This window comes from Lepidochelys olivacea (assembly GCF_965140295.1).
Source record: "Lepidochelys olivacea isolate rLepOli2 genome assembly, chromosome: 12".
Lineage (NCBI taxonomy): Eukaryota > Metazoa > Chordata > Testudines > Cheloniidae > Lepidochelys > Lepidochelys olivacea.
In genome coordinates, this window is record NC_140422.1 from 23,140,228 (window position 1) to 23,167,433 (window position 27,206).

At 41.3% G+C, this 27,206-nt stretch overlaps 1 protein-coding gene across 2 annotated transcripts in view; it reads left to right on the plus strand.

Annotated features, from left to right (window-relative positions):
* The first annotated feature begins 13,338 nt into the window (after positions 1 to 13,338).
* Positions 13,339 to 27,206, plus strand: part of GPATCH1 (G-patch domain containing 1) — a 29,675-nt gene continuing 15,807 nt past the window's right edge. The window contains exons 1-10 of one of the 2 annotated variants that reach the window (XM_084644240.1): positions 13,339 to 13,432; positions 16,667 to 16,801; positions 17,160 to 17,245; positions 18,104 to 18,264; positions 18,627 to 18,724; positions 19,173 to 19,222; positions 19,663 to 19,908; positions 21,545 to 21,692; positions 22,962 to 23,041; positions 24,231 to 24,435. In XM_084644240.1, coding sequence (XP_084500366.1) covers positions 13,354 to 13,432; positions 16,667 to 16,801; positions 17,160 to 17,245; positions 18,104 to 18,264; positions 18,627 to 18,724; positions 19,173 to 19,222; positions 19,663 to 19,908; positions 21,545 to 21,692; positions 22,962 to 23,041; positions 24,231 to 24,435 — 1,288 coding nt within the window. In that variant the 5' untranslated portion in view covers positions 13,339 to 13,353. Of the gene's footprint in view, positions 13,433 to 13,938; positions 14,172 to 16,666; positions 16,802 to 17,159; positions 17,246 to 18,103; positions 18,265 to 18,626; positions 18,725 to 19,172; positions 19,223 to 19,662; positions 19,909 to 21,544; positions 21,693 to 22,961; positions 23,042 to 24,230; positions 24,436 to 27,206 lie in introns of those variants that run through there. The other variant, XM_084644241.1, reaches the window with a different exon arrangement.

The window sequence follows — 27,206 nt, forward strand, 5'->3', positions numbered from 1 at the left end:
CCTCCCCCTGCCTGTGGCCGCTGGTCTCTGCCCCAGGCTATCACCCCCAGCTCCCCCCTGGCCCCAGAGCGCCAGGAGGCCCAGCAGCACAGCCCCAGCCTCCCCCAGCCCCGAGAGGCTGCGCAGCATGGCCTCAGTGCCAGCCCCTGCTGGGGCCATGATGACTTAGGGGAAGAGCTGCCCGCAGAGTGCCGGAAGCAGAAGGAGGTCTGAGGGTGCAGTGTGGGCGGGGCCATACCTAACTGTCTGGGGAGACACATCCTCCCCCAGCCTATGATACCCGCAGCCCACAACTGTATTGGTTCTCTTCCCTTGTACTAGAGCAGGTGTAGAGTGCATCAGCCACTACTGTGGGGGTTCCATGGCTCACTGACTAACTTATCCAGACATTTATGTCCATAGGTTGTAGGACATCGTAAATCGAGGCAAAACCACACAGCTCATCTGCCCCATGGATCACTCCCCAGTTCATCAGCCTGAATAATAATACCTAACTCATATATTGCACTCTTCACCTGTAGATCTCAAAGCATTTTACAAAGGAGGCCAGTATCATTATCTGTATGTTACAGATGGAGAAATTGAGTCACAGAGGACGACTTGCCCAATGTCACCAGCAGGCCAGTGACACAGCTGGGAATAGAACCCACATCTTCTGAATCTCAATCCAGTGCTCTGTCTACTAGGCCATAGTGTTCTGAAGAGAATCCAAAATACAATCTTTCAAACACACAGCTGTTGAACTCCATGTTTCACTCCCTTATCTCAGGATCTTGGCAGAGATACTGTCAGCAGCTTCTCCTTGGATCCTTGTCCTCCTTCCTTTGCTTCTCTTTACACTCCTTATCTTCCTTTCTTCACTTTTTGGGAGTGCCCAGTACTCCCTACAATGTCCTATTCAGTGTACACAGCTGCATCAAAAAGTAGCAACTTTTATCTTAAAAGAACAACAATTCTCTTTGCTGATTCACTTGGCCAGCAAACTTCTGCCTTTTGTGATACTTTTAGTTTTACTGCAAGGCAAACTAGGTGAGGTCAACCACAGGTGGGGGAAGGGGGAGGATTATAGCGCTAGAGCTATTACATGTTAGTTATCTTGATGCAAAAAACCAACTCCCTTTGTGAGACAAGATGGGTGAGGTAATATCTTTTATTGGACCAACTTCTGTTGGTGAAAGAGACAAGCTTTCGAGCCCCACAGAGCTCTTCTTCAGGTCTGGGAAAGGTACTCCCAGTGTCACAGAAAAATGCAAGGTGGAACAGATTGTTTAGCATAAGTAGTTAGCACATATTGTAAGGGACCATTCAAGGTAGACTGACCCATTAACACCTCTGCAGTCATAAGATAAAAAGAATAGGTTAGTGGGTTACAGGTTGTTGTAATAAGCCATAAATCCAGTGTCTGTGTTATGCTAAACAATCTGTTCCACCCCGCATTTTGCTGTTGTGCTGGTAGTACCTTTCCCAGACCTGAAGAAGAGTTCTGTGTATCTCAAAAGCTTCCTTCTCTCACCAACAGAAGTTGGTCCAATAAAAGATATGGCCTCACTCACCTTTTCTATCTAATATTGTGGGACCAACACAGCTATAACTACACTGCATACAGCTCCCTTTGTGTCAGTAAGGACAAAGACACAGGGTCTATCCTATGCAACAGGGGGATGGCTGCTTTGCTGTGTGGTACAGTGTGGATGTGTGAATGTGGACCGCAGTAAGAGAAAACTTTCAGTGGAACCTGAGTTAAGCGCCAGCAGTTAAGTCAAGGCCTTTATTTCTTCTGTAATTTTGGTAAAATAAGAGAGTTTAGTTGATTTAATATTGTTTCCGGTTCTTCTTGTTGATATGTTTTTATCCCTTTGTTACCATGTTTAAAATACTCCCACCAATTAATCACCTAATTTTATATATTTACTTAAGAAGTTTATAATGTGTTTTTTTCCATGGCATGTCAGTGGCTCACATTTAGTTTAAAACCAAACATTACACTACCTATTTGAAAGGTTACTGCTACACAAAAGATAGAATAAGTAGCCTAATTTGGTCCACTCTCTTAACAAGTTTAATTAAAAACAAAGGCACTGACAAGTACTGGCAAACTTCACTCTGCCCTTAAAAATTGTAACAAAAATTAAATCCATCTGTGGATTTGAGGCCTTCTTCCTGGTTTTGATGTATCCTCCTGTATTTGAGTTTCGTATAAAAATGGTGATGTTTCTGCTAGCCTATCTGTGGCAAATATCTTTCACAATATATATGCCTACGTTATTAACAATTAACTACTTAATTGATGGGTAATATATTAGATCAGTGATCCTCAGTGTTGTAGAATCAAGAAAGCCACATTTTCACTGAATGTGTCACTGTTGTAGAAAGTATCAGGGTAGCCATGTTAGTCTGTATCCACAAAAACAACAAGGAGTCCGGTGGCACCTTAAAGACTAACAGATTTATATGGGCATAAGCTTTCGTGGGTAAAAAAGCCATCTGAAGAAGTGGACTTTTACCCATGAAAGCTTATGCCCAAATAAATCTGTTAGTCTTTAAGGTGCCACGGGACCCCTTGCTGTTGTAGAAAGGCACTGGAGTCATCACAGACCTCACAACTTTCCATTCCAGTTGCAAGGCACATTTCTTTGACCTTGCCCTGCAAATTGAGTGGAAAGTTGTGAGTTTTGTGATGATTCCTGTGCCTTTCCTTCTCTAATGTAAATACATAGTAACCAGGGCTGGCCCTAGGCCAAATGGTGTCCCAGGCAAGGAGCATCTTAGGCTCCTCCTCTATTTGTTAAACTTTTGAATACCTTATTTTTTATTGCATTTGTAGCCCATTTCATGACTTTCATGCACGATTTGCATGCATGTTTTATCCCTGTCACATAAGATGATACATTTGCATGCTAGGATCTGTAAATCTGTATTTATTTATGCCATATATAAGCAAATAAAAATTTTTACTTCCTCTAAGCTGATAGAAACGTTAATTTTAAGAATAACTGAAATGTACTAACATCAAGTAATTGAACTGTGCTCCAACACTGAGTGGACCAGTATTAAATAGTGTCACAGTAGGTAACAGCCTTAGAAGGTTAACTCTCGTCTTTTAGTTCGAAAAGTCACTTTTCTTGCCTTTACCCTTGTGAATTGAACCACAGGGTCCGAGAGATCTAAGTACTAGCCAATGACATTTTCAAGCAATAAAATAGCAAGTGATTTCAGTCTTTTATATTGTTGCATAGATAGGGGTTCGATAGATATCTCTGGCATCTCACTAAATATGTCCTTTATTAGTCACTACTTACACTCTTCAAGTCTTAAAACATAAGCACACTTTCAAATTACATAATAAAACAAGGTTCACAATACTGAAACTGTGAACTCACTTCACTTCAGTTCATTCTTATGTCTCACTGACTGACTGGTGAATCCCCGCCCCTTGTATACCTGCAAGGGCATGGCTGACAACATTCTAGGAGGTTCGAGGAAAAAGTCTGGCAGGTTCCACAAGATTCTACAAAGATCTAAAACATTCTAGGAGGTTACTGAAAAATGAATCCACATATGGAATACCTGAAACATGTTACTTCAGACATTCTATTTTCCCTTTTGTCACAATAACAAAAACAGCACCCCAAGCCCGGCACCCCGGTGGTCGCTTGGGCTACCTACTCTAAAACTGGCCCTGTTAGCAACATGTATATTTATTTATTAATAATAAAAAAGCCCTACAAAAACAAGACATTCCACTACAAATGCTGCTCCACCTGGGGAGAGGATGAGAGAACAAACAACATGTGACAGGTGCGTATTCATGTTACTTAATGAACTACTGGAAAGTGCTCAGATACTATGTGATGAGTATGGTCTAAAAAACTGTATAGAATATAACAAAATCATCACATATTCTCCCACCAACTTGTATAACGACTTCAAATTGTTTATTGACTTGGGGAGATAACAACTTACTATGAACAAAGTAAGCAATTTTATAATGCAAGATGTAATTCTCATCTGGTAAAGGAAAGTCAGTATGATTGAAGAAGGAGCTGGAGACTTTATTACCCCATCTGTCTGTATGTACCAAACAAGACATGGAAAAAATTTGTTATTAATGTTCATTTTGTGCAAAATCCAGCTTGTGTGTATGTGTCTTTATGGTTATAAAGTCTTTAGGATCAATTGTTTACTAATCAAAGGAAACCTCCTACCATACTAATGACTAACAGCTCATTTTACCATTAGGTATTCTGGCCAACTGCTCAGTAATTAGCAATGATGAGAAAAAAGATAATGTATGTAAATATCCATTGTTCCCTTCTCTACAGTTTTAAAGCTGGATTAAAGCTACAGATTATGTAGATAACGAGGATTCTATTTAAAGCTGTGTAAATATTTCCCATGAAAGCCTGAAACCATATGAAACTCAACTAGTTTCAGTTTGAACACAGAAATTAAAGCACCTGAGCTTTGTGCAAAAAATTGTTGGTCCTAAGAACACCTGATTTAAACTCAAAGCAAAACATGTTACGAACTAGGATTAGACTGGAATTTCTCAAGGTTGAGTGTTGTGATTTCCTTTTAGTGTTTTACAGAAACTTGTGACAGCTGCTCATATGATAAATCTTCTGGATCAATAGAAACCTCAAGAACCCACCTGCAGCATAGAATTTAACATTAGATGTTTTTTATAAAGTTTTGCCTTCAGCAGCATGACCTTGAATCTTAAGAAAATTGCAAGGTTGGGAAACCACTTGAATCAAAATTTACATAAAAGTTTCTCTCTGATAATAATGGGTAAAGCCACAAAATTAAAATCCGGAGACAGATTAAACATTGCAGGATTTCAGATCTAGAGGTTTGTTTATATTCATTATATAAAGGACAAAAAGAAAAGGAGGACTTATGGCACCTTAGAGACTAACAAATTTGTTTGAGCATAAGCTTCCGTGAGCTACAGCTCAGTTCATCAGATGCATTCAGTGGACAGTTTGCAAAAGCTGGATCCAGAAACAGCCCAACATCTGCATGTATTTGGGTCCAAGGTTTTGGGGCAGGCCCAGCATTAGTTTCAACCCATACAAACCAAAAATGGCAGGTTTGCACAGTTCTAGTTGAGCTCTCATACAACATACAGCAGTGCTTTTGCTGACCACTTACATTCCAACAATTGATCACACAACTGTTACTAGGTGTGATTAAGGTAAAGGTAAATACTGTACATAATCAAACCCTGCTTGTTGTCCTTGACTACAGCAAGGGAACAGGTTGGGTGGATGTCACTATTTTAGATTCCTACATGGTACGTAATGAGTCACACCCAGTGCTGGTCCAAAGGGCAAGTAAGACCTATCAACACACCTTATGTATAGACTGTACATGAAAGGTAAACAAAAAGGTGACTGAGTTGACATGAGCTTTTTCTTTTAATAAAATGTATTTTCTCCCTTGTATAATTATTAATGCAGAAATAAACTCACGGAGAGAAAAAGAGAGAAAGCCTGTATATATATGTAAATGTGCTCAAAATTGCCTAGGGTATATATTATAAAAGTGGAGCTTATTTGCAGCAGCTAACAGACATGACTTTCCAGTTCACAACTGTTTCTAACATCATCTTGATAACTGCCTTGGCCCTGGTCTACACTAGGACTTTAGGTCGAATTTAGCAGCGTTAAATCGATGTAAACCTGCACCCGTCCACACGATGAAGCACTTTTTTTTTGACTTAAAGGGCTCTTAAAATCGATTTCCTTACTCCACCCCTGACAAGTGGATTAGCGCTTAAATCGGCCTTGCTGGGTCGAATCTGGGGTACTGCGGACACAATTCGATGGTATTGGCCTCCAGGAGCTATCCCAGAGTGCTCCATTGTGACCGCTCTGGACAGCACTTTCAACTCAGATGCACTGGCCAGGTAGACAGGAAAAGAACAGCGAACTTTTGAATCTCATTTCCTGTTTGGCCAGTGTGGCAAGCTGCAGGTGACCATGCAGGGCTCATCAGCAGAGGTGACCATGCAGAGCTCATCAGCAGAGGTGAGCATGATGGAGTCCCAGAATCGCAAAAGAGCTCCAGCATGGACAGAACGGGAAGTACGGGATCTGATCGCTGTATGGGGAGAGGAATCCGTGCTATCAGAACTCCATTCCAGTTTTCGAAATGCCAAAACCTTTGTCAAAATCTCCCAGGGCATGAAGGACAGAGGCCATAACAGGGACCTGAAGCAGTGCCGCGTGAAACTTAAGGAGCTGAGGCAAGCCTACAAGAAAACCAGAGAGGCGACCGGCCACTCCAGGTCAGAGCCCCAAACATGCCGCTTCTATGATGAGCTGCATGCCATCTTGAGGGGGTAGCCACGTGGTGGGGGGAGACAAAATGCGACCTTGTAACGAAAGCACATGTGCTATGTATGTAATGTTAACAGCAAGGTTTACCCTGAAAGAGTGTAGCCATTGTTTTATAAAATGTGTCTTTTTAAATATCGCTGTCCCTTTTTTTTTCTCCACCAGCTGCATGTGTTTCAATGATCACAGGATCTTCTCCTTCCCAGAGGCTAGTGAAGATTAGAAAGAAAAAGAAACGCACTCCTGATGAAATGTTCTCTGAGCTCATGCTGTCCTCCCACACTGACAGAGTACAGACGAATGCGTGGAGGCAAATAATGTCAGAGTGCAGGAAACCACAAAATGACCGGGAGGAGAGGTGGCGGGCTGAAGAGAGTAAGTGGTGGGCTGAAGAGAGTAAGTGGTGAGCTGAAGACAGGGCTGAAGCTCAAATGTGGCGGCAGCGTGATGAGAGGAGGCAGGATTCAATGCTGAGGCTGCTGGAGGATCAAACCAATATGCTCCAGTGTATGGTTGAGCTGCAGCAAAGGCAGCTGGGGCACAGACTGCCACTACAGCCCCTCTGTAACCAACCGCCCTCCTCCCCAAGTTCCATAGCCTCCTCACCCAGACGCCCAAGAACACGGTGGGGGGGGCCTCCGGCCAACCAGCCACTCCACCACAGAGGATTGCCCAAAAAACAGAAGGCTAGCATTCAATAAATTTTAAAGTTGTACATTTTTAAAGTGCTGTGTGGCATTTTCCTTCCCTCCTCCACCACCCCTCCTGGGCTACCTTGGTAGTCATCCCCCTGTTTGTGTGATGAATGCATAAAGAATGCATGAATGTGAAGCAACAATGACTTTATTGCCTCTGCAAGCGGTGATCGAAGGAAGGAGGGGAGGGTGGTTAGCTTACAGGGAAGTAGAGTGAACCAAGGGGCGGGGGGTTTCATCAAGGAGAAACAAACAGAACTTTCGCACCGTAGCCTGGCCAGTCATGAAACTGGTTTTCAAAGCTTCTCTGATGCGCACCGCGCCCTCCTGTGCTCTTCTAACCGCCCTGGTGTCTGGCTGCGCGTAACCAGCAACCAGGCGATTTGCCTCAACCTCCCACCCCGCCATAAACGTCTCCCCCTTACTCTCACAGATATTGTGGAGCGCTCAGCAAGCAGTAATAACAGGGGGAATATTGGTTTCGCTGCGGTCTAAGCGAGTCAGTAAACTGCGCCAGCGCGCCTTTAAACATCCAAACGCACATTCTACCACCATTCTGCACTTGCTCAGCTTGTGGTTGAACAGCTCCTGACTACTGTCCAGGCTGCCTGTGTACGGCTTCATGAGCCATGGCATTAAGGGGTAGGCTGGGTCCCCAAGGATAACTATAGCATTTCAACATCCCCAACAGTTATTTTCTGGTCTGGGAATAAAGTCCCTTCCTGCAGCTTTTGAAACAGACCAGAGTTCCTGAAGATGTGAGCGTCATGTACCTTTCCCAGCCATCCCACGTTGATGTTGGTGAAATGTCCCTTGTGATCCACCAGAGCTTGCAGCACCATTGAAAAGTACCCCTTGCGGTTTATGTACTCGGCGGCTTGGTGCTCTAGTGCCAAGATAGGGATATGGGTTCCGTCTATGGCCCCACCACAGTTAGGGAATCCCATTGCAGCAAAGCCATCCACTATGACCCCAGGGTCACTACCCTTGATATCAGCAGATCTTTGATTGCGTGCGCTACTTGCATCACAGCAGCCCCCACAGTAGATTTGCCCACTCCAAATTGATTCCCAACTGACTGGTAGCTGTCTGGCATTGCATGCTTCTACAGGGCTATCACCACTCGCTTCTCAACTGTGAGGGCTGCTCTCATCTTGGTATTCATGCACTTCAGGGCAGGGGAAAGCAAGTCACAAAGTTCCATGAAAGTGCCCTTACGCATGCGAAAGTTTCGCAGCCACTGGGAATCGTCCCAGACCTGCAACGTTATGCGGTCCCACCAGCCTGTGCTTGTTTCCTGAGCCCAGAATCGGCGATCCACAGCATGAACCTGCCCCATTAGCACCATGATGCATGCATTGGCAGGGCCCATGCTTTCAGAGAAATCTGTGTCCATGTCCTGATCACTCACGTGACCGCGCTGACGTCGCCTCCTCGCCCGGTATCGCTCTGCCAGGTTCTGGTGCTGCATATACTGCTGGATAATGTGTGTGGTGTTTAATGTGCTCCTAATTGCCAAAGTTAGCTGAGCGGCCTCCATGCTTGCCTTGGTATGGCATCTGCACAGAAAAAAGGCACGGAACAATTGTCTGCTGCTGCTTTCACGGAGGGAGGGAGGGAGCTGGGGCCTGATGATATGTACCCAGAACCACCCGCGACAATGTTTTAGCCCCATCAGGCATTGGGCTCTCAACCCAGAATTCCAATGGGCAGCGGAGACTGCGGGAACTGTGGGATAGCTACCCACAGTGCAACACTCCGGAAGTTGACGCTTGCCTTGGTACTGTGGAAGCACTCCGCCGAGTTAATGCACTTAGAGCATTTTCTGTGGGGACACACACACTCGAATATATAAAAATGATTTCTGAAAAACTGACTTCTATAAATTCGACCTAATTTCGTAGTGTAGACATACCCTTACAGAGTAAACCTTCTTCACATGTGAACTAGTCTCTAAGGTGCCACAAGTCCTCCTTTTCTTTTTGCGAATACAGACTAACACAGCTGCTACTCTGAAACCTGAAAAAAAGCTGACACCACAACTAATTATTTCCCCCTTCATCTTTTAATAAAAAAAAGTTTTGGACATTCCTTTTAACCGTGTACACTAATTCCTTTAAAACTGTCTGTACAAGTGATTGGATACCTCAGGAGACCAGTAATAGCATCTAGAGCCTTTAACTTATAGCTTGCTGGTTTCAGTTAAACCCAAGCCAAATGAGCCTTTGGAAGGCAATTTGGTGTCTTGTGAAATTAAATTTGGTGGTCTCAGTCCAGTTCTCAGTGGACAGACATCCACATCACAAATTCATACTGATTTCCTTTTGGGGAGTCTCCCCCTAATTCAAGAACTAAATGGACACTGAAGCTGAACTGGCCCCTTACTCCTAGAAGTTGTCCCTCCAGGTCACGGTTGAGGAATACTGGCAAGCCACAATAGAGACGTTTGTACTGACACTTTCTGTACTGGAGAAGCTCTGTGGATAGAAAGAGGACTTCAGTCTCTAGGGTTGTGAAACTGACACCTTTCACAAACTCTAAATGTATATTTATACAAAATACATTAAAGAGAACTAGCTCTATGATACAGTACTCTTCAGAGAAACATGAAAGTTTCTGAAAGTGGCTTCTTCTTTGAGCCGATGCGTAGAGGCACCTTTCTTTCACCATGTGAACTCCTTCATTAAAGAACACTGGAATAGACCTAGTCTACAAAAAATACTTTTGGGGCTGACAAAAATTGGTTGCTTAGCTGAAAAGGTCTTCTAATAAAGATGGGGCAGAATTGTTGTCAGTACATTTTAGTGATACCCTGGAGCAGTTTCTTAAGAAAACGGTTATCTAATAATGGTGGTTTCTTGTACAGGTTTCATTTAATATTATAGATGGTTGTGAAGTGAAACTTCTGCCCCAAACTTTGCTGCTCAGGACCACCTGTAGTGTATCCTGGTAAGCCTTCATGGAATAAGGGGTGGGACCAAGTCAATTCACCCACTGCTGTCTTCTGTCCTTTGGATAAAAGAGGCAAATGTGAATGATCACTAATCATAAAATATCTAGGAATGTTAAGAAAACGTGTGTGCCACTGCTTAAATGTAACTTGTAACAAACCAGAGAGAATCCAGAGGAAACCAACAAAAATGATAAAAGGTTTAGAAAACGTGACCTATGAAGAAAAGATTGAAAGAATTGGACATGTTTAGTCTAGAGAGGAGAAAGCTGAGGGTACACATAACAGTCTTCAAATATGTAAAAGGTTGTTAGTGGATGGTGATCAGTTGTTCTCCATCTCCATCGATTGCAGTTTGCAGCCAGCAGATTTAGGTTGGATATTAAGAAAATCTCTCTAAGTCAGAGGTGGGCAAACTATGGCCCGCGGGCCACATCTGGCCCGCAGGACCATCCTGTCCAGCCCCTGAGCTCCCGGCCAGGAAGGCTCGCCCCCGGCCCCTCCCCCACTGTCCCTCTTTCCCCGCAGCCATGTGGGCAGCACGGCTTGTGCCCGCCCACCTCCCAGGCTTTCCAATAAGCCTGTTCTGCTGCTCTGAGCCGCATGGTAAGGGGGCAGGAGGAGGGGGGTTGGATAAGGAGCAGTAGGTCCTAGGGGGCAGTCAGGGGACAGGGGGTGGTTGGATGGGGTGGAAGTTCAGGGTGGTGGTGGTCAGGAGACAGGGAGCAAGGTGGTTGGATATGTGGGGTCAGAGGGTCCAGGGAGCAGGGGGGTTTGAATAGGGGGTGGGGTCCTGGGGGGGCAGTTACGGACTCGGGTCCTGGGAGGGGGTGGTCAGGGGTCAAGGAGTGGGGGGGGGTTGGATGAGTCAGGTGTCCCAGGGGGCCTGTCAGGGGGTGGGGGTTTGGATAGGGGTCAGGGCAGTTAGGGGACAGGGAGTGGAGGGGTTGAATAGGGGGTGCAGTCCCAGGGGACTGGTTAGGGGCAGCGGGTCCTGGGAGGGGGCGGTCAGGGAACAAGGAGCTGGCGGGGTTGGATGGGTCGGGAGTTCTGAGGGGGGCAGTCAGGGGGTGAGAAGTGGGAGGGGGCAGATAGGGGGCCAGGGCCAGACTGTTTGTGGAAGCACAGCCTTCCCTACCCAGCCCTCCATACCGTTTCGCAACCCTGATGTGGCCCTCAGGCCAAAAAGTTTTCCCACCCCTGCTCTAAGTATAGCTAAGCACTGGAAAAGGTCCTAGGGAGGCTGTGGAATTCCTATCCTTGGAGGTTTTTAAGAACAGTCTAGACCTATCATGAGTGGCTAGACTTTGACTCTTCAGGGTCAAGAGGAAAAAAAAAAGTAGTAAAAGCTTATTTTTGACACTAGTCAGCAGATATGACTCAAGGAAAATAGAGAACAGCTCTGTTAAGTACCATAATGCAGTTTCTGCACAAACATTTTTTGAGTTGAGCAGCACTTTAAATAAACTGGCCCAAATTTGGCTCTGTGAGTTTTATCAGCTGTAAGTCAGTAACATTCATGTTTCCCCCTTTCCACATTGAATACACATCGAGTATGTTTTACACTTTGATTCTGGAAGTGGATCGATTTCATGAAATTGCAGGTGCTATTATCCTTTACTCTTCAATCCTGACAGCAGTAGTCACAGGCGCCGACTCTGGATGCTCCAGGGCTGGAGCACCCATGGGGAAAAATTGGTGGGTGCAGAGCACCCACCGGCAGCTCCCCAACCCACCCCCCTGCTCCGCCTCCTCCTCTGAGTGGGCCGACATGACTTTCTTCTGCCCCCATCCCAGCGCTTGTGCTGCGAAACAGCTGTTTTATGTGGCAAGCCTGTGAGGGAAGGGGAAGGAGGGGGAATGGCTGTGCTTGGGGAAGAGGCGGGGCCAGGGCGGGATCCAATAGGGGCAGGCAGGGGGTGGTGCTGGGGCAGGGGACGAGGCCGGGGCCACGGGGAGGGAGAGGGGCAGCACGAGCACCCACCAGCACCAACAAAAGTTGGCACCTGTGGCTGCAGTGATACTGGTACCGTGAACTAGATTCTTTCCATGTCTGTTGTGGGATCATATCTGGGATTTGTTGGCCTTCTTAACTCTGAGTTTGGAAATGATTACCATCTTTCTTGTATGAATCATGCTTAAACATGGTTAACTACAGTGTTTCAGACCAATAATTTGGAACAATGCACTGTGGTGTTTTTTATGTGGGTTTCAGAGTGGTAGCCGTGTTAGTCTGTATCAGCAAAAACAATGAGGAATCCTTGTGGCACCTTGGAGACTAACAAATTTATTTGGGCGTAAGCTTTCGTGGGCTAGAACCCACTTCATCGGATGTGGGTATGTCTCACACTCCCCTGGTTAAAAGGTCTGTAAAGGCAAAAGTGCTAGCTCCTGGGATCAATAATTTTGCACTTGAGTGACCTCTTTTGGCCAGTAAATGTGGCTGTGAAGAAAGTTGTATCCTGCTTATTCATCCTTATAGAGGAAGTGTTAGTGTTGCTGTGTGATGAAGCTACAGGAAATTAAAGATGAAATCCCAGAGGAACCTGGCCCCACTCCCCACACCATTCCAGGACAGGCACAGGATTAGGAAAGGGATCTCAAACGCCTGTCCTGTTATTTCCAAGTTCATTGTTATTTTGATGTCACAGTCCAGCACCCTGCAAACATTCATGAGGTCATAGATGTTAGAAACGGAAAAGCCCTGTTAGGTAATGCAGTCCTACTCCCTCCGCAAATACAGGGTTTCTTTCTGCAGTATGTTTTCTACTGTATTGCCACATCTACATTTAATATTGTCAGGGACAAGTGTGTACAGGTGGTGGTGGCTTCTGCTTGCTTCTTAACTTGGAAATATCAAGATGTAAAATATGAGCCAATGAATGATACATTTAAAATTATTAGGGTTAGAATTATTATTAGGGTGCCCATCCCTCCCTTATTTCAAGGGACTGTCCCTTATTTAATTGATTTGTCCCATAGCGTGCCCATCCATCCCTTATTTTAAGATGTACTGAAATGTATTAAAACTGATCACAAGTTACATTTTAAACATTACATTGAAAGTTGATGACAATTGCATTGTATGCCTGAGGGTAACAGAACTATAAACTCGGGAGAATATACGTGGTACTTCACACCATCCCTCAGCACCCCAAAGGCTTGATGGGGGCAGGGGGTCTGAGCAACAGACGCCCCCTGGGGTTGCGGGCTCTGGGCACCCGAGCGCAGCCCGGGCAGGCGAGAAGAGGCCAAGTCCGAGCGGGCCGCAGCTTGTTCTGCTCCGTCCCCAGACAGCGATGGCGGCGCCAGCCCGGCGCCCCCCCCTCACGTGACAGAGGCGTGGCCCAGGCGTCGTGCTCAGAAGATGGCGGCGCCGGGGGCCAGCGACAGCGAGGAGGAGGAGCTGGCGGGCTATGGCACCGCGCTGGAGCCCCTGCCGGAGGGTAAGGGAGCTCGGGGGGCACAGCCGCTCCGCTTGTGCGGAGGCGTCCCCCTATCTAGCCCGGCTAACGCTGCGGCCGGGCGGCGAGCGAGGGGCCGTGTCTCCCCGGAGCGCTCTGCCCACATGAGGCGGGGGGGAGCCGCCTGGAAGCAAGACCCAGCGGGGCTACCCCCGTCTCGGCCGCCGCACGTCCTGGCTGCTTCAGGGAGCGAGACGAGCCCCCTCCTCTCCATGGCCGCCGCCCGGTCTGCGGATTCCCTCTCGCGCTGCGTCCCGCAAGTGCCTGTCCCTGCGAGAGGCGCGCCCCGTTCTCCCGGGTCGGGGCCCAGTAGACACGGGGCCGCCTCCGCCTCGCCCGCGAGGTTCCCTCTCGCCGGGGGGCAAAGGGGCTGGGTGGGCGAACGCCAATGAACCGACGCGGTTGTGCTGCGGGGTGTTCGTGGGGGGGGGGCAGGGTTGACGACACCTCCTCTGGGCTCGGCCTGGGGGTTGCGGGGGCTCGATGTCGTAGTGCAGCCGCACAGGCAACACAGTCGTAGCAGGGCACGTCTACACTACAGCCTGGATCCAGGCTCCGAGATCGATCCACCGGAGGTCGATTTAGCGGGTCTAGTGAAGACCCGCCACATTGACAGCAGATCGCTCTCCAGTCGCCCCTGTCCTCTACCCCAGAGGAAAAGGGTAAGGAAAGTGGAGGGGAGAGTTTCTCCCTTCGACTCTCTGCAGTAACTCAACCTAAGGTACGTCAACTCCAGCTGTGTTATTCACTGCTGCATACCATATGTTGACTTACCGTGGTAGTGTAGATGTAGCCTGAGAGGGGAGTAGGTGGTACAGATGATAGTCTAAAAGATAGTAAATGTACAACACAAATAAACTGGAGGGGGTGTAGGGGAGTCCCCTCTAATCTTTGAGGGCTTGTCTACACTACCAACTGGATTGGCGTGCAGCAATTGATCCAGCAGGGCAGATTTATTGCATCAAGTATAGACATGATTAATCAACCGCTGAGCGCTCTCCTGTCGACTCCGGTACTCCACCAGAATGAGACGTGGAATCGACCGGAGAGTGTCAGCTGTCCACTCACCGGAACGAAGACACCGCAAGTGGATCTAAGTACGTTGACTTCACCTGCTGCTAGGCTATTCACGTAGCTGAAGTTGCGTATCTTAGATCGACCCTGTGTGGTAGTGTAGACAAGCCTTCAGTTACTGAAATCTCAGGTGTTACTTGTAGGAGTAGGAGGTCCTCAGTTTTCAGACACAAGTGTGATTAAGGCCTGGTCTGCACAAGGATTTTGTACAAATTTGATTACGATTGTGATTTTGTTTACCGAAATAGTTGTACTAGTGCAACTCATAGTGTGAACACAGTTATGCTGGTATAAAGATGCTTTATGTGAGTATAGTTTATTTCCCTTTCTGTACAAGAATAAGCTAGAGCACTTGTACTGCTTTAATAATACCAGGGTTGTTAAAGCTGTACAAAATTTGTGTGTAAACAAGGTCTCTTTTAACAAGGTCACTGCTAGGCCAAGTTCTCAAATGAGTGTGCTTAAATGGAACATCAAAAATCCTGGCACCATTGAAGCACTGAGGCTTCAGTTCTCAGTACATTCAGATTGTTTCAACAACCTGGAAGTTCCATGCATTTCTGTAAGGCCTTGTTGTTGGTGTTCGGATTTTTAAAATTAAAGCTATATTATATTTATTAAAGTTGACCTTTTTTTCCATTTCTGTACTCAGATAACCAAAACTACTGTGCATGGCTGATACAAGGCTTTTGCTATAACAGAATTATATTTCTCATAAATGTTGGAATAGAACTGATGGAAGTAAACAACGAAAGCCCTCATTGTTATTTACTTAGAAAGATAAAAGTGGAAAGCAATTAATTGTTGTAGAAGTTAGACTCTATACAATAAAATCCCTCTGTGGTTTGTAGTGCTTCTTACCCAAGGATTAGATACAGTGTTGCTCATTTTAATACTGTTTCCTATTGCCTTATAAGGGTCAGGGTCAATACTTTTCCTGTTATATCCAGTTTCATAAATAGGCATCCTACCATCAAAAGCACAGAGTGCATGTAACCAGCTGTGGGTGGGTGTGCATGGATGTACATGCAAAGGTGCACTGGCCACATGAATGTTTAACCTTTATTCTGTGTATTATATATGTACAGTATTATATTTCATTGGTAAATATTTGCATAATGTAGGAATCCTGCCCTTTAAAGGCCATGACAAGAGTTTTGGGGCCTTAGAGGCCCGATCCTGCAAACACTTAACCCTGGGGCTTAGTTCTTACTGCCATGAGTAGTGTAGAAGTCAGTGGGCAGTAAGCACTGGATACAACAATGTTTCAATTGTCTGTCCCTGAGACTATAAATCTCTTGGAGAAATGACAATATTTTACATGTTTTGCCAAGCCAAGCACACTTTTGGTTTTCAGTAAATAATAATGAGTTTACACACAACAATGAGTTTACACAAAAAGGAGATTATATATACACTTTAAAAGTGCTTATTATGCAAATCTCTCTGTTCCCTTGAAGTCGTCTTGTTAAAATGTGATTTCAGCACAGTCAGTTGTACCAAATATTTCAAGGTCCATGATTCTGCAATAGATTGCATGTCGGCAAACGTCTGCACCTGCACAGAGCCTCATTGACTTCTCTTAGGGGGATGGTGCTATTGCAAGTGTTGTTTTTTTGGCAGTGTCATGCAATTGAGGTTCTGACCACTTAAAGATAGTTTTAAAGGTCCTGTTGCAATGATAATGTTGTTATCTCTGTCTCGATTAATTTCAAAATTGGATAGTTATATTCTGCCTTCTAAATTCCTAAAGCTTCAGTTGGGTATGATATTAATAACACTTAGCACTTTCCATTTTCATAATGCTTTACAAACAGTGCTTAGAACACCCTATAAAATAGGTAAATAAATATTCTTCCAGTTTTACAGATTGGGACATTAAGGAGACAGATGGTTTGTGGTTTGCCCACAGCCATGGAAAAAGTATCAGAACTGGGATTAGGATTTAGGAATTCTTCATCACTATTTTTATTTTCTTATTCTCTCAGTTTCTGTTTTAAATAGCAGCATGTAGTGCTGACATGCCTCTTCAGAGGTGGCTGCTGTTCCTTTGGGGAACAAATAGTAACTGAGAAGAGTGGGGATTTGATTCTCTTTTCAGGTTAACTCACTTTCCTGTTTTTTGTATTTTGATAATTGTAGGTGAACGAATTAAGAAGCCAGTTCCTCTTCAAGAGCAGACTGTTAAAGATGAAAAGGGACGATACAAACGTTTTCATGGAGCATTTAGTGGTGGTTTCTCTGCTGGCTACTTCAACACTGTTGGTTCAAAGGAAGGTCAGAGATTGTGTCTGAAACTAGTTCCTCTCATGGAGAAGAACTGAAGTAATACTTTATCAAAACATAACACTACTCAAATTATTTTTGGGAAAACAAATGTAAATTGGCATTATGTATTTTTTTTCTGCTGATGTTCACTGTAAATAGTTATACTTTTCTATTAAAATGAACATAATTGAAGATGCTACCTTTGGAATGCTCTGCTTATGGATGCATCCGTTGTGTTGGCATGTCCTTAAGGTGTTTCTGATTAATAGAATGACAAAGTGGCTACGTATAACCTTTCCTTACTGCGTTCATACATTATATTAGAGTTTCTTTTTATACAATTCTTAAAGATTTGCTTTCTTTTAAGGATGGGCCCCTTCAACTTTTGTATCATCACGTCAGAAGAGAGCAGACAAAACAGCCCTTGGACCAGAAGACTTTATGGATGAAGAGGTAAGTTTACAAAAATGATACAAAAAGTTGTGGCATGACAATACTTCACATATTTGGGTATTTTATTACTGTGTATATTGTTGCATGAATTTATGTAGATACGGATAATAGAATCACTTTTATTATAGATAGTACTAATAAAAAAATTTGTAAGAATGATCCATTATTTTAAATTTTCATCAAAGAACTGATTTAATCTTGTCAGGGACAAGTGTGTATTTAGTGATGGTGGGTTCTGCTTACTTCTTAACTTGGAAATATCAGGATGTAAAATATGAGCATCCCTTCTTTTGCTGGCAGACTAGTTTTGAGGGCTGCTGGGTGTTGTTGGGAGCTGTTTCAGGCCTTAAATGTTTGTAGGCAATTTAGTTAAACAAAATAGGGTTTTAAAGAGTCTAAATAAAAATCATTTCATGTTCTACTTAGTGTGTGTGTGTGTGTGTGTATATATATATATATATATATATATATATATATATATATGCAATCATAATTCTAACCTGTTTTCTTATGGACCTTAGAGTCTTCTAGGTCGGACCTGTTTAAAACAAACAAAAAGAAAAGCCTTACAGAACAGAAAGCAAACAAAACTTTCTAGGTCTCCATTATAAAGAAGCATATGTAAATAAAGACTGTGATTTCTGAAGGTGCTTAAGGGGAGGTAGGTGCCCAATTCCATTGAAACTTAATTAGAGTTGGACACCTAACTCCCTTAGGTGCCTTTGAAAACCCAGCTAAAATAAAGAGCATAAACTCCAGGTTTCCTTCAACTGTCATCTTTAATATTAGTCTATATTTGAAGAAAAGTTATTTCTAATTAGAATTTTTCCATTGTGTGTGTGTGTGTGTGTTTTTCAGGATCTTAGTGAATATGGGATAGCGCCTAAAGAAATTACGACGACAGATGACTTTGCTTCCAAACCCAAAGATAGAATAAAAGAAAAAGCTAGGCATATTGCAGGGATAACTTCATCCATTCCAGGAACCACTGCACTGGATGATTTAATAGCACCAGCGAAGTAAGTAGATATAGCACCTCACTCCCAAAACCAAAACACCTATGCTGTATTGGCAAGTAAAAGAATATCTGACTACTGCATTCAGTGCAAATTACTGCAAAATATATAAAATTGCATTTTCAAAGGGACCACCACCTGCCTTTTTGTTTTGCACATGCAAATTTGCATGCACAGTCATTTGCAGTTCTGCATACAAGATACATATACAAATGATAATACATGAAGAATTGTGCTTACAGAAAACTGCTATGAAAATTTGGCCCATACTATTACGAATTTATTTATAGCTTTCAGGAGATTCACAAGAAATACTTTTAAATTAGGCTGTCAGCATAAATGCTTTGTTCTTAATTTTCTCCTAGAATAACTATTGGTGTTGAATTGTTGCGAAAAATGGGCTGGAAAGAAGGACAAGGTGTTGGACCTCGAGTAAAGAGAGAGCCCCGCAAACAAAAACCTGGTATGTTCAATTAAGTTTTGAGTAATGGAAAATAAAAAGTTTCTAGTCTTCTCTGTGCTATTGAGAAGATCTTTTAAAAACCTTTTATTTGCTCTGGTTTAATTTTAAAATATAACTAAGGCCTGGTCTACACTGGGGGGGAAAGGGGGAAAGCTACGTAGCTGAAGTTGATGTATTTAGATCTACTTACTGCGGTGTCTTCACTATGGTAAGTCGACGGCTGACACTCCCCCGTCGACTCCGCCTGTGCCTCTCGCTCTGGTGGAGTGCTGGAGTCGATGGGAGAGTGCTCAGCGATCGATTTATCGCATCTAGACTATACGTGATAAATCGACCCTCCTCTGGATCGATCTCTGCCTGTCAATCCAGCGAGTAATGTAGACAAGCCGTAAGAGAAACTTACTGAAGAATTGTAACTTTATGGTATGGTGCTGTTATGTCTTTGCAGATCCTGAAGTAAAAGTATATGGCTGTGCGCTACCACCTGAAGGATCTGAGGTATTATGCAGGCAAAAGTTACTGTTATTTATATAAAAATTACATGTAAATTATATTTAAAGTATAACTTATATATATATAAATCTAACTATTATACGACTAGAATAGTAATATTTGTAGTGTTGGTCCCAGGACATTAGAGAGGCAAAGTGGATGATGTAATATCTTTTATTGGACCAAGTTCTGTTGGTGAAAATGACAAGCTTTCAAGCTACGCAGAGCTCTTCTTCTGAATATTAATGGTTGGGTTAAGGTAAACCCAGAAGAGCTCCTTTCCTAATCAGGCATGTGCAGTGATATCCGTGTGTATTTAGAGAACTCTGAAGCTTTTTCAGAATTGGACTTCATCTTAACTAAATGTTGCTGTGGAACTTACATTTTTATACTGCTGTACAGAGTTTAATGTTTGTTTATTGTAATGTATTTTAACTTTGTAAAAGGATGAAGAGGATGAATATCAGCCAGCGAATGTGACGTTTGCACCCAAAGATGTGATGCCTGTAGACTTGACTCCTAAAGAGAATGTCCGTGGACTTGGTTACCAGGGTCTAGACCCCACCAAAGCATTGTTTGGGGTTTCAGGAGGAGAACACCCCAGTCTTTTTACTGATGGTTCTGAAAAGACAAGTAATCTACTTGGTGATCTGAGACATAGTAAAGGAAGAAAACTGGGTATCTCAGGCCAGGTAAAACATTACTGTTTATACTGTGTTGCAGTGCCAGTTATAGGAAATAAATATGTTTGTCTTAAAATCTCTCTAAAATGGAATTAAAACAAAGTTTTAAAGCAAATTAAAAATACCATTTCTGTTATTAAAAAATAATACTTTGTACTGCTCTGTTCCCTTCTGTCTGAGAATCTGAGAGAGAACATGAGTTAAATCTTAATAATATCTTGTGATGTAGGATAGTAGTAGTATACCAAATCTGAGATGGGAAAACTAAGGCACAGATAGGTAAAATGACCAAACACCAATAAACAGGGTCAGCCTGAATCTTGAATTTAATATATTTTTATTGGTTGAAAGAGGTAAGAATTATTGGTTCCTATTACATTATGCGTGACATTCCAATATTAATATTGTGATTTAAATAAACTGTGGGAGAGTGGAATAAAACAGACGTATACACTTTTTTTATTTTTTTTTTTTAACATTGAAAGTACTCTTAAAATTGTACAGTAGAATCTGTAAGGGCCAAATGCTATGCTTCCTAGTCAGTAATCAGGCAACACTTCTGTTTAAGTCCATGGCAATTTTTGCTGTAAATATAGATATTTCTGTTATTACAGTGTTGTTTCACATTCTCAGAGAGCCAGGAACAGTAGAAAAAAACCACTACCTTATCAATGGGAAGCAATGCTTTCATTAAATGATCCCTTTCACAAGGTAGTCTCTTTTTTTTTTTTTCCTACTGTTCCTGGCTTTCTGAGAAATAAAATGTAGATAATTGATTTTTATTTCTCCATGAGGCCTGATAAAGATGGAAAATACTCAGAAATTGTAGAATGATCGCAAGAAACTTTAAGTGTGGTTTGAGAACAGTACTGGGAGGCAGGCTACCTTACTTCTGTTGCTGTTGCTAACACGGACTTGCTATGAAGCCATGGTTGAATCCATGAAGCTTCTATATGGCTTAGTAGTAAGTTAATGGGTGTAATGGAACAATATCATGATGAGTGTGGTATAAGTAAAAATGAAAGTGAACATTACATTTCTCCAATTGGAGTAAAATGAGCTTTTTGTGAAACAAAGATGTTTAATTTTTGGCCATTTCCTTCCAACGCTAGGTTCTGTCAGCCGCATTTAATTTCCCTTTAGCACTATGCCCTGTGATTCATGTTTTCACACAGGAGAAACATTGTCAAGTTATGTGATTTTGGGAAAAAAGAAATATGGTCAAATACGGTTGTATTTATTCCCATTACATTGTTCTTCTCCTCTTCAAAGGCCTCCTGCCAGCATAATTATTTTCTTCCTTTAGTGCTCAACTAGTGCTGTTCTTATTTAGATGGCAGGATATATTGTTCAGTGTTATATAGCTAATCCTGCTGCTTATAAACTAAACATGCCTCTGACATAGTGGTCCCAGTCCCTCTCTGCTTGAGAAGCTGGAGGACATGTTTGCTGTTTTGATCATTGGTCTCCCATTTGGCAGGGTATAGTACTTGCCACATGAAAGTTATCAAACTAGTCCCAAACATGTAATTTTAATTTCAGAGACAAAATATACATATTCTGACGTGTTACTTTTTCAAGACAGAACTGTTATATTTTGACACTGTAGAAGTCTAACCATTTTTAATTTAAAAAATTTGTCTAGGCTTTTGGTGTAGGAGCTTTGGAAGAAGAAGACGATGATATATATGCTACTGAAACATTGTCAAAATATGATACAGTTCTGAAAGATGAGGAACCTGGAGATATGCTGTATGGTTGGACTGCACCTAAGCAGTATAAAAACAAGAAAGGTAAGAATTATAGATAGATCTGAAGTTTCAGTGTAATTGTACTTAAAATGTATGTAAGAATGCTAACCTCTATTTTCCAAATATGTTCATTAATAAAGGATTGATATTTTCTGGCCCTGAGATCTCAACATTTCACCTAGTGTCCTCCATTACACGCTTCTAGTAGTTCAAAAGCAGATTAAATGAAAACTTCTGTTTTCTTCAGCTTAGTCATGTATTTATCTGAAAACATTTTTTTCTGCTGCAGGAAAAAATAGTAAGTGAAAAGCAGTACCACTATAAAAATACAGATGATATTAAGAGAGCTTATTCCAAAGTTGTCCATGGCCCAGGTATAAAATATATGGAAAATATGTTAAATATCATGGTTACAAAGAAAAGCACTCAAAAGTTAGGAAATGCCAGGATGAAAGTTGCCTATGCAATAGATCTGAAACTACATTAGCATTATACACCTCAAAATTACTACGAAAGAGGGCAGTTGAAAGAGGAAAATAATTACCAATAATAGTGGTAATAGTTCACCACTAACATTAGTGGTTATGGTAGAAAATCTCAGAAATACTGTGCACTAGGTTAGAACTAATACTAGGCCGTGATAACTTACACAGTAGTTTTAATGTCAGAAAAGATGCATGAATATTTAAGAATCCTTCAGTAATTTACTTGCAAATTTAGGGCCTGATTTTGTAGCCCTTAATAATATTGGTCTTGGAGTCCTTGGAGATTTGAGTGGAGCTGCTCACATGAGTAAGTAGGATCAGGTGTATAGCCATTTGCTATGTATTGTGCAAAGAAGCACTTGGTAAAGTACTGTCTTTGGATTTAATTTAATGTACATGCATAAACTTCTGAATTTATTTCAAAATGAGTGATTGAATTTGGTTCCATCAACATACATAGTGTATAGCTATTCACAGCCGTGGAGGCTTCGACGGATTTTGAATGGGATAGGCATGCCTCAGGGATTGTTGTTTAGCAGAAATTATGCAGGATATGAAAGTCAGTGGTAACTTTTGCATATTCTATTTGTATTCTACAAGCATAGTAGTATTAGTTATTGCTGATCATTCACAAGTTGAGGAAAACAGTAAAGGTTTTTAATAAGGAATTAAAAAATATCAGGACATACTAATTAAAGGATGCTGTATCAGAAAATAGAATCTTTTGAAATTATTTCGTTAAAAATTAAAGTTGAATAGCCCTGTCTATGAAGTTAATTCTATAGTTGTTGGCTTTGAAAGTCCTAATACTGTAATCATTTTATAGGAATGGAGAAAGAAATTAGATATATTGGCAAAATTCTGGACGGCTTTTCCTTGGCTTCTAAATCATCAGCTACAAAGAAGGTAAATAAAACATAATGTTTTCTCTTAGCAAAAAACAACTATTATAATTTTGCCATCTTTACGTGTTTAAATATAGACAATAAGTAATCACTCAGATGTCAATAATAATCAAGAGTGATACACAATTTGACTGAGCTCCTTGGTTATTAGTGTATTCTATTGCATTCATATTGTGTCTTGTAATAGGAATAAAAGTGTTGGTAAGCAACAAAGGTATCCTAAATAGTCAAAACTATAGGTTTTAGGTTGATGATACAAACCTGAAGTTTGTCCATCCACTAGACATACTAAATACATTCAGAGCTGCTCACTGCTGTTTAGCAGCAGTTTGGAGAATTGGTTTTAGCAAGAATAACGTATATATTCTACTTGTTGTTCAAACATAACATCGTATTTTCTTAGTGACCAAGACCTCTCAAATTCACTCGTAGTGACAAATTTGTTTTAACCCTATTTTTAGGACTTAATTTTAAGTACAAGATGTATTGGTATAAGTGTAGAGTGGGGTAAAATCCAGGCATATATAAAATTTTCTGACAGTATGCTTTTCCTAAAGAGGAAATAGAAAGAAAAATCCACTTAGTATACTTTACCATAAGGAGGCATTGGGATATCTGTTGTTCGTTGAGAATTATTCCTTTAAGAGATATGAAAACAGAATTTCGGTGGAGGATATTAAGTTATTTTCGAAGCTTAGGGAAACTATTCAACTTTTAAAATTTAACGCTTAAAAGTGCATGTAATTCCCATTGTAAGGAAGGTGAATTCTTAAGCAATATCCAAAGCATTTTCTGAATTTTTTTTTTTAAAGTAGTTCTTGATTTGCTATTTGATCTATAGTATAATTTTTATAAACTGACAATTTGGTAATTTATTTTTTTCAAGTTTCAAATGTTCCTGTTTGTTACAATGCCATTTATTTATTGACTCAGACTAATTGAGCCTGTCCAGTTTGTTTGTTGTATAGTTTACTTTTCTATTGTTAATGTTCACAAATTAAATTGACAATAGTTAAAGGCGTATATAGGTTGGGGATGTCCTTTTCTGCAAGTCTGAGCAGTATATACTAGTAGTCTATAGTAAGCCTAACTTTTGTATGCTGCCCAATGATTTTAGTGAAGGACATCTCATCTGTAAATAACAAATATGAAACTACATCTCTCACTGTGTTTTCTGTTTGTTTTGGAAGACTTATCTACCGCCTGACCTGCCAAGGGATTACAGACCTGTCCATTACTTTCGACCAGTGATAACAGCTAGAAATGAAAACCCCCTTTTACTTCAGGCATTAGTTGAATCAACTGGGAAACTTGAGACTGATGCTCTGCAGCAAAACAGACACACGCTGAATGCGTCTCAAAGGAGGGAATTGCTAGGAGAGACTGCTCTAAAAGGTATGTGACATAGTGTGTGACCATACTTCTCCTTATTTCATTATAATTTAGATTCACTTAACACTGACTAAACTACTAGGTTATCCCCATAATATTTTTAGAACAGGGAACGCTTGTTTACAAACTTTAATATTTACAATCTTGAATATTATATATATATATATATATATATATATATATATATTTCTAATTTAATAAAAATAAAACTAAACTCACCCCTTATGTTAGCCAAAATATTGGCCAATATGATCCCTAAATGTCAGTTACTGGGAATACCTACAGGTGTTTTCAGTTCCTCACGCTAATTAAAGGAGAAAAGTGTGTAAAAGTATTTCATTTTTTGCTTCCATGAAGCCTGAATTTATTTTTTTTAATTTTTGCTTGTGGGTTTTTGGTTTGTTTTTTTATCCTTAGAAATTCAGGTCTTGTGTAGCCTGGAAGATTTTATAGCTCTCTAGTCACTTATGACATTATATGAGTCTAGAGAAAATAGCAAATAAGAGGGAAAGGGGATGTTAGACTTCTTAAAACTTTTTTTTTTTTTTGGTTAACACCTGTTTAATGTCAACCAGTAAAGGATACTGGAGAAAGGAACAAATTAATTGCCTTTCCGTTCAATTAATTTGTGAGGCCACAATATCACGCTGCGAGACAGGGTGGATTGATTTAAATCACAGATTTTAATCCGCAAGCAGGTAACCTTTAGTAAAATAATCTAATTTAATCTTGTTTTGCATTTGTATATTTGAGTTGTTGTTGCTAAAGAAAGGTTGGTTCTCATTGGTTGGTAACCATTAAAATATGTTGATTTGCAACTAAATATAGCCGTTGTACTAATTTTGGTCCTCCTTTTTGCTAACCAAGATACTCTATATTTATACACATTTATTTAAGCAAGGATATCATTTAACTTACATTTATTCAGATTTTTAATTTTTACATTTGCATTGTTTAGAAAATAGTGAATGATGCATTTTTTTACTTAATTTGTGTCAAGCTCTGTTTGAATAGAAATGTAATTAAAAATGCACAAAACAGGCATTTTTAATTTTATTAGACAAATAAAACTATCGAATGTATGAGATACATAAAAAACAAGTCTTAGTTTATCAAAATGTTTTTCATTTAAAACTGACTTATTAAACAAAGGAAGTATTATATGTAGTTACTGAACTCATTGTTTCTTATCACCATGTCTTTCAAGATTTTAGAATTGATAGGCCTCATTCGCTCACATAGTTTTATTTGTAGATTAAAATTAACAATTTTTCTGCTTTTTTTTTTTTTTTATCTCCCATTGGGTTTTTTAACTTTGAGTGAACTAGTCATTGAACTGAATTAGTTGAATAAACTGAGATGAAGAAAACATTTATTTTTTTGAATGCAGAAGAGGCTACTCTTGCCAGAAGCTGATTTTGCACTTGAACAATCTCAGGTTCCAGATGCGTAGCCAGTGACTTCCCACCAATGCAGTGGTTTGACTTTCTTTAAAACTTGGCAGCAAACGTACTGCTTAATATTTGCTATTTAATTTAAATTATTTTAATAGACTATAATAAGTTTAGGTCTTAACATAGGTTGTCATCATTTCAAATTTAACTTGAAATAGGTTTATTTATTTAAAAAAAAAAACAAACCTGCATTTTATTTAAATAAAAAAATCTGATTTTAATAAAAGCCATCTGATTGTTTTGATTTTTTTCTTTAAATAATAGATTTTTATCCACCCTGCTCTGAGACCCCCCCAGAAGAAGGGGCCCCCGCAAAACCTGGAAAGGTCAGACTTCACATTTCTCAGTAAAAACTAAGGAGGACGGTTCCTTTTTGTCTTTAGCCTTTCAAGCCTTTTCCATACATCATAAATAAGCAAAATATGGCACAAACATAACTTAAAAAAATATCCATTGTAGGTCACCCTTAAATATCTGAGACAGAAATTAAGATTGTATAATAGCTATAATAATGCTATTTTGTCAGCTTTTAAAACATTCCACATGGCAAAGCTCCATGGCATGGCCTTTAACTTTCTGGCTCATGAGAACTGGAGATACTCTCCAAACTAACAGTACTACTCTTTAATCACCAGGAATAGTTTTTGTTGGGTAATATGAATAATTCCCTCACCCTTGCCCCCGAGGGCTGAGCATGACACTTCTGTAGCATCCCCAGCCCTTCTTCACTTAGGAAGCAAGTGACTGGGACCAGGAGTTGAACTGCACATGGCAGAGTTTGACACTGAGACCACTGAGCTAACCATTATATTTATAACTGAAAACAGCATAATAGATTAATAGCTAAATTATATGTAATAATATTAAAATATATGTACATGTTTATATAATAATAATAAAAAAAGGGTTGTCCAAAACTTTCAAACCACTAATGTAACTACAGTGGAAGCTGTGTTATCCAGCACTTTACCAACTGGAAAGCTCTATAAACTGGCATTTCTGATCTTCATTGAAAGTCTGGTTTATAGTCTGGTTGGTGCGGGGCTGGCAGGCTCCCCACCTGGCTCCACATGGCTCTCTGGAAGCGGTGACATGTCCCTGTTGCACCTAGGTGGAGGAACAGCCAAGAGAGGTTTGGAGTGCGGGAGGGAGTGTGTGTGTGTGGGATGTCGCTTGGGGTAGTGCGGGAGGGTTTCGGTTTGCTGGATCCAGGTGGCGCTCACCTCTGGCAGCTCGCTGCGAGTGGTGATATGTCCCTGCTGCTCCTAGGCAGAGATGCGGCTAGGCAGCTCTGCACACTGATTCCACCCTGCCCCAAGT